Source organism: Colobus angolensis, unplaced genomic scaffold, assembly GCF_000951035.1.
Source record: "Colobus angolensis palliatus isolate OR3802 unplaced genomic scaffold, Cang.pa_1.0 Scaffold3, whole genome shotgun sequence".
In the NCBI taxonomy this organism is placed as follows: Eukaryota; Metazoa; Chordata; class Mammalia; order Primates; family Cercopithecidae; genus Colobus; species Colobus angolensis.
This window is the reverse complement of record NW_012116265.1, coordinates 27448657-27465948: the sequence shown is the minus strand read 5'-3', so window position 1 is coordinate 27465948 and position 17292 is coordinate 27448657. Positions and strand designations below refer to the sequence as shown.

General features: G+C 33.3%; 1 protein-coding gene across 8 annotated transcripts in view; it reads left to right on the top strand.

Moving 5' to 3' along the window:
* GPHN (gephyrin) overlaps positions 1-17292 on the top strand; it is a 734237-nt gene that overhangs the window by 505191 nt on the left and 211754 nt on the right. For 3 of the 8 annotated variants that reach the window (XM_011949714.1, XM_011949715.1, XM_011949711.1), the window contains one exon: positions 11967-12023. The exons of the other annotated variants lie outside the window; for them this stretch is intronic. In XM_011949714.1, coding sequence (XP_011805104.1) covers positions 11967-12023 — 57 coding nt within the window. The remainder of the gene's footprint in view (positions 1-11966; positions 12024-17292) is intronic. 8 annotated transcript variants of the gene reach the window in all.

Here is a 17292-nt window from a genome sequence, read left to right as displayed (position 1 = left end):
TATTTTTCAGATTCGTAGCCAAACTTAATAAAGCCAACTGGAGTTATTTATACCTATATTTACAGGCATACCTTGGAGATATTGTAGGTTCAGATTCAGACCACTGCAATCCCAGCTACTTGGGAGACTGAGGCAGGAGAATCGCTTGAACCTGAGAGGTAGAGGTTGCAGTGAGCAGAGATCACGCCACTGCACTCTAGCCTGGCGACAGAGCAAGACTCTGTCTCAAAAAAAAAAAAGAAAGAAAGAAGAAAAGAAATAACCTAGTTGTTGGCAGATAATTCTGTTGAGTATACAATTGGGGATAGCTCATTTTCAAAATCAGTTTAGAACATTTAAAAAAGTCAGATCGACATTGCTGGCCCACCACTGATATAATACACTGTATCAATACTCAGCTAGTATTCTTTAGACCCTCCAGACTATTTTACTCACTTACATTAAATGCCTGACTCCTATGGACATTTGAGTAACTGATTTCTGCCCTAATTCACTGTTATCTAATTTCTCCTCCTTTATAACATGTTTGGGGATTTATTCTCATTTGTTAGCAAAGCAGAATTTTGAGACTTAAAATAAAAGATGATTCCCTTTAACCCTCTTCTAATGAGAAAGGCACCACCCAGTATGGGAAAAAATTTAATATTTTGATGAAACTAAAATTACATAATAAAGCATTTTAACTATTTTTAGTCTATAACTTATTTTCAGTAGTTTTCTTATGATGTTCTGCTGGGTATATAGAATTTTACATCGATTTTTCTTTTTTCATTCATGCAAGTGTTCCCTTTGTTTTTCATTATCATTATCATTTTAATGATAATTGAAAATTAAATTTCCCCATCTCTTTCTAATTATTTAATGGTCACAGAACTATGTTTGTTACTGAAGCTAAATGTAACAACTATGAAATGTATAATTGCCACTCTGAAGTCTAAAGTTGCAAAAGAAATTTGGTATCTGAGAAGATATAGCAAACCAAAAGTTGCTAGCTGTAGAATTAACATTTTATAGCTAAGATAGACTGTAAGTGGTATAGTTTCAGTATAGTTTCTTTATTGTTTAAAAAAATGTACATACTCATTTGGAAAAACATTTTAAAACTCACATAAAAAAGTTCTTATAAAATACCCTTCATAAATAACCGCTGTTAAAATCTTGCTATATATCATTCTCTTATGTTTTTCTATGCATTTAAATATCTTATAACAAGAAGGCAGTGATTAAGGGCTCAGTTTCTGGAGTCTGACAGGCCTGTGATGAATCACTTACTAGATGTGTTGCTTTCAAAAAGTTACTTCACCTCTGTAACTTTAATTATCTCATCTGCAAGATGAAAAATCTTGATAGGCTCATGCCTATAATCATCTGTAAGATGAAAAATCATGGTACTATTTGTTTCATAGGGTTGTCTTAAGAATTTAAGTTAAAAAATGTATATAAATCACTTAGCACAATGATTGACATGTAAGTACTCATTAAACATTAGCTATTATTATTAAATTGTCTATAGCTTTTAACCTATCCTGTTTACTTAGTAATATAAGCATCTTTCTATGTCATGAACATCTTTTATGTTGTAAATTATCTTCTACAATATTATTTGGATTGTTTGATATTCTGACTGATAGATGTGACGTAGTTTGTTCACCAACCCGTATTTTGGATGTTTTTGTTGTTTCTTATTTTCTAGTTTTAAAAACAACGCTGTAGATAATCTTTCAGAAGTTAAAGGTTTTGGAGTCATCTCTTAATCAAACTCAGTAACTTCTGTTATTTCTACTATTATTGAAAGTATATGCAGAACTTTTAGGTCTATGTTTTCTGTATTTCACATAGATAGCAGGAATAGATCATTTTTGTGTCTTCATGAATTTAATGATATATTGGAAGAAGCAGTTTTTAGCATTTGCATTGGACTGATTTACTGGTAGACATTTAAAAACTATAAACCCAAAGTCGTTTGAAAAGCTAACAAGCTTGAGTGTGTAAAAGTATTACACTGCGAGGCACAACGTATTGAGTACCAGCCCTAGTCTGCCATACTACAACTTTATGAGGGCTAGGCACAGTGGCTCATGCCTATAATCCCAGCACTTTGGGAGACCAAGGAGGGAGGATCACTTAAGCCCAGAAGTTCAGGACTAGCCTGGGCAACATAGTGAGACCCTGTCTCTACAAAAAAAAAAAAAAAAAATTAATTAGCTGAGCATGGTGGTATGTGCCTATAGTGCCAGCTACTCAGGAGAATCACTTGAACCCAGGCAGTTAAGGCTGCAGTGAGCTGTGATGATGCCACTTCACTCCCAGCCTGGGTGACAAAGCAAGGCTCTGTCTCAAAAAATAATAAATAAATAAAACTATGAGGACTAGTTGACCTCAGTTTCTGTTATTTGTAACATCAAGATACTAAACAAACTCTAAAGTCCCTTGTAGACTTATAATTCTGTTCTTTTGAAATAGTTCCAATATCAACTAGAAAATATTCTTAAAGCCCTTCTCTCTCTGATATTTTATTAATCTCCAGTTAATACAGAATAATTTACATTTACTTATTTTATATTTTGCATTCTGTTCTAGTACATAAAGTGAGATTATTAACTGAAAATGTTCTAATTTCACTTAAGATCTTTTACATTTAGGTAAAGCTTGTCTCTGTTAAATGGAATACTGATTTCTCTTGAGATCCACTCTAGTTTTGTTCAAGTTATAGGAAGATAGGGAAGTGAACTGTTGAAATACAAGACACTGTGAAATTAAGAATACTAGCTTTCAGTATAAATAGCTTTGATTCATTTCAACTGTTTTTAATTGTTTGGGACATATTTTGTGTAAAACAGCCCAACAAATATAAGCGGTCCCATCGTTATTTCAGCAACAGAATTTATTACACACAGGCATGATTTAGATCTATTTAATATCCCGTTTTAACTTTAATATAGAGTACATGCCATATTAAACTATCCTCTGGATCTTCATATCTTAAACTGATACGTATTCTAAAATTAGGTATTTTCTGACCCAAAATTTCAGGAGTATCTCCCTACTCATTCTACTTTTGTTAAAGAGAAAACACAGAGTAATTCAGAAATTCATTGAATATGTCAGTGAATATTTTTAATGCATATTATATGTCAAATACTGTATTAGCTATTGGGGATACAGCAATTAATAGACTTTTTAAACCCTGTTCTTAAGAAACTTACAGTGGATTATGTGAAAATAAAATATTTATAAGAAATCTACCAGATACAGTGTTGACAACCTCAAAGAGCTCTTGTAATCCAGTAGGAAAGAAAAAAAAGGATGAGTAAAAGGTAAGCATAGTTATTTAATAAAATAAATACATGCAGCACAGATATATGTGGGGGGAGTACACTCCCATTAGAAATCTACTAAAAATTTAAAACAACACAAATTTTGCAATCAAATTGATACTTATTTTAAAACTATAATCATCAGTACTATAATGAGCAATGACATGAGTATTTCTATTCACACTAATAGGAATATAACCTTTCAAGCAATAAATTTGTATAACCTTTCATACACATGTGTTGTATACATGTGTTTGCTTAAAAAGTATATACAGAAATGTATGTACTGTATAGCATACATATATAGAGAGAGAGGCAGGATCTTAAAATGTTATGTGTTGGCCAGGCATGGTGGCTTATTCCTATAATCCCAGCACTTTGGGAGGCCGAGGCAGGTGGCTCACCTGAGGTCAGGAATCTGAGACCAGCCCAACCAACCTGGTAAAACCCTGTCTCTACTAAAAATACAAAAATTAGCTGGACGTGGTGGCAGATATACATATCTGTTTGGATTTTGTTTGTGTATTTTTTTAGATAGGATCTGGTAATCACACAGATGTCCTTTGGCCTATTTTTCAGATTCGTAGCCAAACTTAATAAAGCCAACTGGAGTTATTTATACCTATATTTACAGGCATACCTTGGAGATATTGTAGGTTCAGATCCAGACCACTGCAGTCCCAGCTACTTGGGAGACTGAGGCAGGAGAATCACTTGAACCTGGGAGGCGAAGGCTGCAGTGAGCCAAGATCATGCCATTGCACTCCAGCCTGGGTGACAGAGCAAGACTCTGTCTCAAAAAAAAAAAAAAAGTTATGTTTTAATCAATCATTTTGTCTCTAGAAATGTATCCAAAGTAAATTATTAAAGAGGCTATCTCAAACTATGTATAGGAATTTTTATCACAGCATTATGGAAAATAACTTGTATTAATAGTACATACATATAGAAGTTATACTATAACCTTAAAAATCATCTCATTAAGAATATTTAATGACATGAGAAAATGCTAAAACTACAATGTATAGTTTAAAAAATTAGTAAACAAAACTGTGTAGGAATAGAATTGCAAGTTATTTCACAATATACATTATTTTTAAAACCAGGAAAATATACATATCTGTTTGGATTTTGTTTGTGTATTTTCTTAGATAGGATCTGGTAATTACACAGATGTCCTTTGGCCTATTTTTCAGATTCGTAGCCAAACTTAATAAAGCCAACTGGAGTTATTTATACCTATATTTACAGGCATACTTTATAGATATTGTAGGTTCAGATCCAGACCACTGCAATAAAGGAAAAATTGCAATAAAGTGAGTCACACAAATTTTTCGGTATCCCAGTACGTGTAAAAATTATGTTTATACTCTCCTGTAGTCTATTAAGCGTGAAAAGGATTATGTCTAAAAAAAAAAAAACACTGTACAAACCTTAATTTAAAAATATGTTAGTCCTAAACAGTTATTACAATCATCTGAGCCGTCAGCAGGTCGTAATCTTTTTGCTGGTAGAGGGTCTTGCCTCAATGCTGATGGCTGCTGACTGATCAGGGTAGTGGCTGCTGAAAGCTGGTGTGGCTGTAGCAATTTCTTAAAATCAGACAAGTTTGCCACATTGATTGACCCTTCCTTTCACAAAAGATTTTGCTGTAGAATGCAATGTTGTTTGAACGCATTTTTTTCTACAGTGGAACTTCCTTCAACATTGGAGTCAATCCTCTCAAACCCTGCTGCTGCTTAATCAAGTTTATTTATGCAGTATTCTAAATCATTTGTTGTAATTCCAACAATGTTCATAGCATCTTTACCAGGAGTAGATTTCATCTCAAGGAACTCCTTTCTTTGCTCATTCATAAGAAGCAACTTACCATCTGTGGAAGTTTTATCATGAATATCACAGTAATTCAGTCGCAACTTCAGGTTCCCCTTCTAATTCTAGTTCCTTTGCTATTTCTACCGCATCTGCAGTTCTTTCTCCTCCACCAAAGTCTTCAACTCCTAAACATCCATGTGGTTGGAATCAACTTCTTCCAACTCCTATTAATATTGATATTCTGGGCTCCCATGAATCAAAAATGTTCTGAATGGCATCTAGAATGATGAATTATTTCTGGGCGGTTTTCAATTTACTTTGCCCAGATCAATTATAGGAATTACTATATGGCAACTGTATAGCCTCATGAAATCTATTTTTTAAATAATAACTATAATAACAAATAATTAAACTTCAATTTGAATGTTGAAATTACTCCTTGATCTGTAGGCTGCAGAGTGGATGTTGTATTAGCAAGCATGAAAACATTATGCCCTTGTATATCCCAATCAGAGCTCTTGGATGACTAGGTACAATAGCAGTGAATACTTATGTTTTGAAAGGAATCTTTTTGTCTAAGCACTGGATTTAACATATTTAGTAAACCATGCTGCAAAAAGATGTGCTGTCATCTAGGCTTTCTTGTTCCATTTGTAGAGCACAGGCAGGGTAGATTTTGCATAATTCTTAAAGGCCATAGGACTTCCAGAATGGTCAATAACCATCAGCTTCCACTTAAAGTCGGTAGCTGCATTATTCCCTACCAAGATAGTCAGCCAGTCCTTTGAAGCTTTAAAGCCAGGCGTTAACTTCACCTCTCTAGCAATGAAAGTCCTAGATGGCATCTGCTTCCATTATGTAAGGCTGTTTTATCTACATTGAAAATCTGTTGTTTAGTGTAGCTGCCTTCATCAAGGATTTTAGCTAGATTCTCTGGGTAACTCGCTGCAGCTTCTACATCAGCACTTGCTGCTTCACGTTGCTCTTATGTTATAGAGACATCCCCTTTCCTTAGACCTCATGAGCCAACCTCGCTAGCTTTCAGCTTTTCTTCTGCAGTTTCCTGACCTCACTCAGCCTTCATAGAATTTAAGAAAGTTACAGCCTTGGTCTGGATTTGGCTTTGGCTTTAAGGACTGTTGTGGCTGGCTTATTCTTCTATCCAGACTACTCAGGCTTTCTCCATACTAGCAATAAGGCCGTTTCACTTTCTCCTCATTCATATGTTCACTGGCATACCACTTTAAATTTCCTTCCAGAACTTTTCCTTTGCATTTACAACTCAGCTGTTTGACACAAGTAGCCTAGCTTTCTGGCTGTGTCAGCATTCAGCATGCCTTCCTCACTATGCTTAGTCATTTCTAGCTTTTGATTTAAAGTGAGAGACGTGCAACTATTCCTTCTACTTGAACACTTAGAGGCCACTGTAGGTTTATTAATTGGCCTAATTTCAATATTGTTCTGTCTCAGGGAATAGAGAGGCCAGCCACAGAAAGAAAGAAAGGCAAGGAATGGTCAGTCTGTGTAGCAGTCAGGACACACACAGCATTTATCAGTTCAGTTCACTATCTTACATGGGCACCATTTGTGGTACCTCAAAACAATTGCAAAAGTAGCATCAAAGATGACTGATCATAGACAACTATAACAGATATAATCATAGTAAAAAGTTTGAAATATTGTAAGAATTATCAAAATGTGACACAGAGACAGGAAGTGAGCACTTGCTGTTGGAAAATTGGTGACGATCGACTCGCTTGACACAGGGTAGCCACAAACAAACCTTGAACTTGTAAAAAAAAGCAATTATCCATGAAGCACAGTAAAACGAGGTATGCCTATATACCACAGCACTTTTACATCCAGGCTAAGCCAGTCTCTTCTTAATCCTGCTGGATAGAAAATTATATCATATTTCAATGGAAGTTCAAAGATAAACTTTTTTTTTTGGTCTCATTTACAAATAATAAAAAAAATTAAGAACATATAATGTGCTGCTTAAATGTTATTTATTTTAACCCACATAATAACTCTTTTATTAAAGATGGGTTTTATAATTTCTTTTTAGACAGATAAGAAATTTGGAAAAAATAATTTCAGTTGAATTATTCTTTAGTGAACAGGAAATAATTTATATAAAGGTCAATTTTATATAGATTAGATTTATATAAGGGTCTAATTTAGTATAGATTATACTGTCTTGGAATCAAAACTATATAGAACTCTAAGATCAAAATTATAAGTGTATAATAAAATATAAATAAATAAATGCAAATGTTAATATATCATTAGAAATCAGAACCTTTAAAAAAGATGATTTCCTGGCTGGGTATGGTGGCTCACGCCGGTGATCTCAGCACTTGGGGAGGCCAAGGCAGGGTTATCATCTAAGGTCGGGAGTTCAAGATCAGCTTGACCAACATGGAGAAACCTCATCTCTACTAAAATCACAAAATTAGCTGGGCGTGTGGCGCATGCCTGTGATCCCAGCTACTCAGGAGGCTGAGGCAGGAGAATCACTTGAACCCAGGAGGCAGGTTGTGATGAGCCGAGATCACGCCATTACATTCCAGCCTGGGCAACAAGAGTGAAACTCCATCTCAAAAAAAAAGATGATTTCCTAAGGATAAAAATATGGCAAAGGGATTTAGAGAATCTGTTACTTGCCACCATGATTCTAATTTTTGACTTCTCACTTCTTACTCTTTGCAACTTTCGTTGACCTTTTTATCCTTTTATTAGTTTAGTTTTATAATTGTATTTCCTTTCCTCCAGAAACACATTAGTAATTATTTTTCCTTGACACATTTGTATATTAATCCACTCTCTTTCATTGTTTTATTACTTCCTTTATACTTATCTTAATAAATCACAAATTAAACAAAATGTTCTATGATGAGGCACCAGCTTTATTGAAAGGGCTGAATAATACAATATTATAGAGAGGTGAAATATTAACTTAATTACAAAACTACTTTGTTATTTATAGGAATTTGCTTAAATGTTGAGCACTTAAGCAAAACTTTTTTAAAAAATCTCTTTCTCCAAATCATAGCTACCAAAAACAATCTATAGCTGCACCAATATATGCTGAGTGATACTGGTTAGAAAATAATTTCTAAGAAAAAAGTTTTATTTCTTTTCTTTGATAATCATAATTTTTTTAAAAAGCCATGATATGGTATAATAAGGTTAAAAATATTAGTCTCAGAATAGTTCTTAAGGTAAACTAGATCTAAAAATAAAATGGCCAACTCCTTAGCACAAACAGAAATGTTGGTTTAATCTATGTAATTTAATTCTAAATTGATATAAAATATATTATGGAGAGAAGGGGAGAATGTCTACATTCTTTATTCCATAGGTAAGAGACTAAATTTAATTAAACAACCTGAGAGTCAGAACATAATATCAGCTGTACTTTTCATATTATTTATTGATGCATTCAGAAGGCCACTGAACTTCTCCAGACCTTGGTTCCCTTATCAGTAAAGGAAACACACAAAATATATAACATTTTCTAAAACATTTTCACCAAACATTTTGTAACTAAAGAGAAATATGAATATATACACCCAGTGATATGTGAGTCTACCTTAATGCAGTTATCATAAGCCTGAAATTTCTGTATTTTATTTTAAAAATTAATACCAAGTTGATTTTTAAACTATGAGATATATGTTTGGTTTAATGAAAATACTACATTTACAATTACTTGTTTTAAGCAAGAGAAGTAAGGGTGGGGCTAGATAGTTTTCTACCTTGTTAATGGTAGAAATGGTTTTACAGTGAGCTCAGTTTTGGAAAACTGAGCTAAATCAAAGGGAATCAACATGTGCACATCTTAGTTTAGGATCCAGGCAATTTCTTCTGTTGCATAATGTTACTAGAATCCAAATTCTTGGAGAAAAAAAGTAAATACAAATGTCAAAGTCATTTTACTACAGGCCAAATCCTGGTAATTAATCCCTGAGGATAGTTTTCCCAGTAATTAATCCCTGAGGAAAGATTCCCAGAATGTTGCAAAAGAGGTAGTAACAGTGCAACATTTTCAGACTATTTCTAAGGAATACTTTGTTAAATATATTCTAGTTGAGAGACTGAATAGAAGACTGAAGTGTTTTGGATCCCATGGATAATATCTTTTAAAATCTTGATAAAATACTTGTCAAAAGATTTCTTCAAGATTAATGATGAAATTTTTCTTTTGCTACTAAATTTTAATTATCAACATATGTAAGTAAACTAATAATCTCAATTTACTCCATAATCCTCACAATTATTTACATTCAATTCTCAGACTTTGTTTATAATGCCATGATAGTACAGTGTAAACATTTACAGTGTAACCTCTCTTAGCTACTGATAGTGTTTCGACTTTAGAAAAGCATAAATAAAAATAGCTAATGATGTGAGGCTCTTATTATCAAGAAGAGTAAAGTCATTAATCTTATCTGAATGCTAATCTTTTGTGATTTATTTTAAATTCTTATCTAAAATATAATAAGCATTTGGCCAGGTGCGGTGGCTCACGCCTGTAATCCTGGCTCTTTGGGAGGCTGAGGCTGGTGGATCACGAGGTCAGGAGTTCAAGACCAGCCTGGCCAACATGGTGAAACCCCATCTCTACTAAAAATATAAAAATTAGCCAGGCACAGTGGTGTGCGCCTGTAATCTCAGCAACTCAGGAGGCTGAGGCAGGAGAATTGCTTGAACCTGGAAGGCAGAGGTTGCGGTGAGCCGAGATCGTGCCACTGCACTCCAGCCTGGATGACAGAGCTAGACTCAGTCTCAAAAAAATAATAATAATAATCAAGCATTTGGATTAGCTGTGAATTTCTTTCATGTATGCTGCCCCACTATAACTGATGATTAATGGAGGACTAAAATAAATAAGGACATTACATTTTAAATCTACTGATTTCACTTTTCTGTATTTCTCAAATTCTAGTTTATATATAGACATCCTTTTCAAATTCTTTCTGAAGTTTTTCAGTATTAGGTATTATTGTTACCTGTTTCAGAAGCTGCAAAAAAATCACGTGAAACTGGAATTGTAGCCATTTCTGCCTTTGAAAAACACCTTGGCTTTCTAAGATTTTCCTCTTATGATGGTTTCAAAGACAGGCTTGTTTATAGAAGCATTGATGAGCTGTTTGCTCCCAAAGTCTCTATTTAAATCAGTCTTTTAATCTGTTTTTCAGTTTAGTGGTAACTGTCTTTTTTTCTTCTTATAATTCATTCTTTAAGTTTCTATACTTGCATTTGGAACTGAAATGGTACAGGAAAAATGTCTTCCATATATATAGTAATGTAAAATTTCTTCCACAGATGGAGATAGACATAGTTACATATACATATACATTCTCTTATAAGCATCAATTTTTTTCCATCCCGTATATTTTCAGGCCTGCTGAGGGAATGCTACTTTAAACTAGAAATTAAGGACTGTTGATTTTGTTCCTAGATTTGTCATCAACTTCCAGTGTAACCTTGAAAAAGATACCTAATATTGCTGGGCTTAATGTAATTTTAAGCCTTCTAGAAATAAAAGACAACGTAGAAAATGGTGTTCACTTGTTACTGTGTAAGTTCAGAACATCTTCACATTTTCTGAAAATTTTCAGAAAGCATCATGAGGCATCAGACTTGAATATGCTTTTATTCAAAATGAAAATTCAATTTTGATTATTCAATGAAATTCAATATGATTATTCCTCAGCAATTTCCATATACTATCAGAAATCTTCTAAAAGAGTAAGACAATATATATCCTGCTTCCAGGAAATAAAGTTTTATAGGATGTTCAGGTTTCTATTATTTCTTGAAGACTTTAACTGGGAACTTTTGGCATCACACTGATATTTCTACTATCTACTAATAAAAGCAGGAACATCACACCAAACTTGACCTATGCTGGTCTGAATTGAGACCTCATTCTGGAATCCATAGTGTAAAACCACTTAGTCTGAAGCTTCCTGTCCCCTTTGTTCTTCACCCTGCCCTTTTTTTTATTGCCTCCCTCTTTATCCAAAATATTAGTTCTCATTAGAGCTCTATTTAAAAAGTACCTCCTCTAATAAAACATTTTGTGTTGAGAAACTTCCCTTGCTCATTTATGCAGTAATGTGAAATGAGTTATTTTAAAAAACAGTTTTACTTTTCATTTCCCCTGTCTTACCCAAGATAGCAAATTTTCCAAGTGGAAAATTCAAATAAAATAGCAGAAAGCTTTGAGGTAGTAAATATATCTAACATTGGTCTGGCATTAAAATTTTCTGGTTGGGCAGCACAATTGTTAAATTGGGAATCTCAGTGACAGCTGAACACCCTCAATGCTTGGGTCAGCAAGCAGAGGAGCTTCACTCTGTCACCTATCAAGAATGATGCTTGTCAGGACTGATCTTTCCACCTACAGAACATTAATGTTTCTAGTCATACCATTTATGTTTTCTAATGTTACAATGGAATAGACACTAAAACACTAAGAGAGAAAAGTACATAGGTGTATTTGTAATTCTTTGTTTTTTGTAAGCCAAATGCAAATGTAACACTACTCCAGATACTGCTTCATCAGAAGTCCCCAAGATAACCAAAAGTAAGTGCCAATTTCCTCATCTCAGGGATAGTGCCATAACAAAGACTGAATTCTAGGGACCAGCCTATTTGCAGAGCATGTCATACAGCCTCTGGGTTAGTTAACTCCTTGGCCTCCTAAGAGCTACCACAGAGTCAATTGATGTTTTTGCATGTATTACTTACTAATGTATAGAAAAATTTTTAAGTTCACTTTTTCTTTATTCTGTCTTTTTTACCCATCTTCCCTCATTGTAGCAAATTAGACGGCCGGATGAAAGCAAAGGAGTTGCTAGTAGAGTTGGATCCCTCAAAGTAAATATGTTTCTAACATTTTTTGGCAAGATTTCGTCTATAGCCTACACTTCTTCCTTTTTGGAGGGTGGTGGGAGGAAGGGGGCTTTTTCCATTTTTCACCATCCCATTTTTTTTATTTTAATATTTTTATTGGCTGTTGGGTCATATTATTTTTTTTTGTTTCAGCTACACATAGAGCAACCAGCTGAAGGCAAGCTGCCAAATAACTAGCTTTGAATGGCACCACAAACAACAGAAAGGGCAACTGCCTCATTACAGGTGCCTATAATTTGGGGTTCTAGAATAAACCGTTCCTCTGATTGATGTCACTGTGTGTTAAGTTCCTGTTACACAGAGAACTAACATTTATTTTCAGAATATTATCTCCCCTTTTAACTTTTTTTTATAAAAAATAATTTAAATGTTACTGTGGTATCATCACCATTTATAGTTCATTTCAGAGAAAAGTTATTATGAGTTAACAATATGTATTCAATACACATAATCTTAAGACAGAAAGAAAGACATTTTATGTCATGTAGTATAATGGGCCCACATATAGCTGATAGTAGTTATGCCCTCTTAATCCCCTCTGTTTTATTTTTTAGAAGTCCAAAAAACCAATACAACAATCAACAGAACCAGATACATACCTAAATGTTTGTCCATTTGTGTATATAATCTGTTAATATACAATTGAAAGATTTCTAATTTGATCATCTTGTCTGCTAGTTGCTAAATATTTATTTGCTCAATATGCCTTGGGCACTCTGTACTTAAACATTTAATCATAATGAAAGGTAAATAAGTTATCACTCTTAAGAAACACAGATTGATCACTTTTAACGCTGCCACCTTAAATGCAAGTTACAAAAATTGCTGAATTCTAAAAATATGCAGAAGAATTACCTCACAAAATTAATTATTTTCTTATATCTCAATCCCATTTGCCCTTACAGCAATAGTAACTGTTAAATTAATCAAGATTCTAGAAAATTCAGTGCACTGGGATGTCCTAAAATTTAATGACTATCTTGAGGCCTAATATTGAATCATTTCAAAATTTTGCACACCTCCAATTTATTTCCATTTAACAATTTATGAAATAACTAATTTCTGCACTCTTTCCTCTCCTTGCCTCTTCTGCCTTCTTAGCTTTACTTTTTTGTTATTGTTTATTTATTTGTGTGTGTGCATGCACATGAGTGCACATGGATGAAGGTGTATTTGTACGTTTGTGTCCTTTATTCCAGAAAAGCCATCCTCTCTGTTCTCTAACACTGCTTTATAGTGGATAGCTATTTTATTAAAATGTTATTTCACCAAGAATAAGCAGAGGGGATGGGAAGTGTTAACAGTATGCCTATTTCAAAAACTAGGCAATTTAAGATTATTCAATAAGAAAAATGAGTTTATGTATCCTGATGATATATCAGTAGCATTCCTCACTGTCTATCTGTGAGGTATCATATTTTACCTTCATCTTTAAAGGAAAATAAACCCATTACTGGTTTAAACTATGGATTATGACTCATTCAGGTGAGAACGTACAGAACGACATGACTTTTTGAAAATTACTGAAGGTGAAATAAAGATAAAAATGGCATCCATAACTGCAGCACCATGTTCTGTAAACTGGATTGTATGTGCGAGTGCGTGTGCGTGCAGTTATCTCCAAGTTCAGCTTCTGGATGTATAAAACTTCAAGTTATATATGTATGTTTATTATTTTTAAGTGTATATACAATATGAGTATGTATATACGTGTATATATGTTCAAGAACAAAAGATACATTTTATAATTAAATCAGTTTATATTAATATGGATGCAGTCTTAAATCAAAAAGTATGTTTGGGAAAGAAAGTCAAATTTCATAATATTTAAATGTCTTTATGTTTCTACAAGATAGAAAATGTCAAAGTGAATCTCTAGGGGATTTATAAAGATGGTTATAATATTTATTTTCTCCAATGCTTTGGGGAGAAAAGATGCTGTAATTAATCAAAATAAAATGTTGACTTCCTAGTCACGGGTTTGTTGAGCATGCAGTCTTATGTTGTAGAAAGACCTTTAATGTTTTTGAAATGTTTGCCAAAGGCAGTGAGAAATGTATAATGCTATGATCTTATTTTTAAAAGGAAAACTGAAAAGAGAACAAGTTGCTTTTTCAATTCATTTTCTGATGTTTACATGTAGCTCCATCGAAAGCTGGAGGAGCTCAGAGATCACCTAGAAGGCAATGTGAAAGGATACTCTCTCAGAGTAAATGTACGATTTCACTTGGTGATTTTTTTTTTCCCTAAACTTCTGCTGACTGGTAACTCCAAATTTGATTGGTTTGTCCTCTCATCTCCATCTTTTTCCCTTCTGTCTCTTTTCCCCCTCTTTCTTTTCTAGCCGCGGCTTCATGCTCACATTTATGAAATAAAGATTAAATTAGCAGGGAAGAAGACCCTAAAGCCACACTGACTAACGTTGCTATTGACCGAATAATATTTTGGCCCCAGTGCAAAATAAAATCTTTCTTTTCAAAAATCACTATTTCTTATACAATTGTATAATTTTTTGAGGATCTTGCCATGAGACTTCATTTGGAGATTTTTCTGTTGGTCATGTCTTCTACCCCTTGTTAGTTATGTCAGCAGAATAATAAATTATGAGCTGGATGTGAGGGGTATATCCTTGATGGTACAATTTCAATTTTCAAGGAAAATAATCAGTGTTAGAGTATCATAGATAATCTGGCAAGTAGACACATTTGTTCTGAGTTAATAGACTTAACTCAGACTCTTTTAGGAAAAATGTATGTCATTTTGTTTAAAAATAAGAAAATTAGCAGTAAGTACCTTCACCAGGAACATCTTCACATAGCATCTTACAAATAGTGGAGCTAAAGACTAATATACCCAAGACAACTATTGAAGGAGGACAGTACCTTGTATCCACTCAATCCTGTACGTACGTCATATAGTCAGAATTCATGGTAATATTTTTTGTGACAGATCGTTCAGACTGTCAAGATTTTCAAGAAAAATCTCTAAATTGATGTGTAGTATAAATGTAGCAGAAGAAAAACTAAATTACTACTGTAATTTATGGCTGTATCCTTTCATTCCTGGGGTTTCTAAAAAACTTCCTGTGAATCCTGGCATCTGATTTACTTCTCCCAAGGTTATTACCATTCATTTAATTCATACAGCTATAATAATTTTGTTGTATAAACTAGAATAAAAGTTAGGGATATGATAATTATCTTATTTCTCAGCTTGTTTTTAATTGTATACTACATATAGTCATGTATATCTCTACATTAAATTTCTGATTATTGAAATATAAAGTGATTTGTATTAATAAGTTATTAAATTCTAATAATTAAACAGAGAAGGAATTAATACACGTATGTCATATCTCTACTTCTCCCTTTGAGCTATTCTTTGTTTTCTGCACATATCCTTACGGAATTTTTAAAGCTATCCATAATCACTCCCCAAAATCTATTTTATTGTTTTTAAAAAAAGATTAGTATGGATTTTATGATTAAATCAGTCTGAACATACCTAATTATTCTAGAAACCCATAAAAATATTTTAATATATGTATTTTAGACTTGTGCTCTTTCCTAACCAATCATGAGAAGTAATTTTTTTTTCAATGAAACTGAGACCAAAAAGTTGAGACTTGCTGATGTCTATATGGTAATGAGTTAGTAAGAGACCAACATCAAATTAAAAATTTGATGCCCTAAAAATTAGGTAATCTCATGCCATTCTTTCTTTTTTCAACACCTGTGCTGCTATGTAATGATTAATCTCAACATCTTCATCTTTTGTTTTATTTCACTGAGAAACACTTTGTTCTGATTACCTTGTTTCTAAAAATATTAAATATAAGGTGTATTAGTCTAAGGATCCTGTTAACTGTCTGATATAGAAAAAAAAACTATCAAAAGGCAAGTAGTATCCTCTCTAGAGAGTTCAGCTAAGGAAATATGCAAATCAATTGCTTAGCTGAATTTTCAGTTTCTCTCCTTACCCTTTAATTCCTGCTCCCCAAGTATACCTTAAAATGCCTTGAATATTAAAAAGTGATGCTAAAAAGAAAGTTATTCTCAGAACCATAGACTATATTAGACAGGTTTTGTTTATAAAATGAAGTAAATTGGCATTTGCTAATGATTTTGTTTCATGAAAATTTATTGTAGGTGTACACACACAAGAATAAGTGTATTAGTCTATTTCTACATTGCCATAAAATGCTACCTGAGACTGGGTAATTTATAAAGATAAAAGGTCCAAACCACAGTTCCACATGGTTTGAGAGGCCTCAGGAAACTTACAATCATGGCGGAAGGGGGAGGGGAAAGCAAGGTATGTTGTATATGGCGGCAGGAGGGGAGAGAGCACAGGGAAAACTGCCACTTTTAAAACCATCACATACATTGAGAACTCCCTCGCTATTTACAAGAACAGCATGGAGAAAACCACCCCCATGATCCTATTACCTTCCACCAGGTTCCTCCCTTGACATGTGGAGATTACAATTCGAGATGAGATTTGGGTGGAGACACAGAGTCAAACCATATCAACAAGTATATGAAGTGTCTTTTACTTTATTGAAATGCTGATGAAGATTTCAATTAGATGATAGGGTCAGAACCATGTGCCTTATACAATTGTATAATTTTCTGAGGATCTTCTCATGAGACTTCATTTGGAGATTTTTTTATTGATCGTGTCTTCTACCATTTGTTAGTTATATCAGCATGATTACAGATTATGAGCTAGATGTGAGGGTTATAGCCTTGATTATTCAATTTCAATTTTCAAGGAAAATAATTACTATTAGAGTATCATCATAGGTAATCTGGCAACTTGTTCTGAGTTAACAGACTTAACTCAGACTCTTATATACATAACCTACAGTTACTTTTACATAACAGGAGAGTTGAATAGATGAAACACAGATTATGTGGCCCATAAAGTCTATTATTTTATTTAATAGTTAAATAAAAATTAAATTTTAAAAAATTCAATTAAATATTTTATTTAATGGAGAATGTAAGATATCATTCAGAAGTGCAGGATGAAGATTTAGTTTGCTAATAGTTTAATTTGCTAATAAAAAAATGAAAATATTTTAAAATTAAATATTTTTTTTTTTAAAAAAGGACCAAAATGCATTTATTTAATATACATCACAAGGGTTCAACCGAGGCTTAATTTAAAAGACAAAAACAAAACAAAAATAATACCACAGCTCAAGATACAGAGTCCTATACAGAAATCA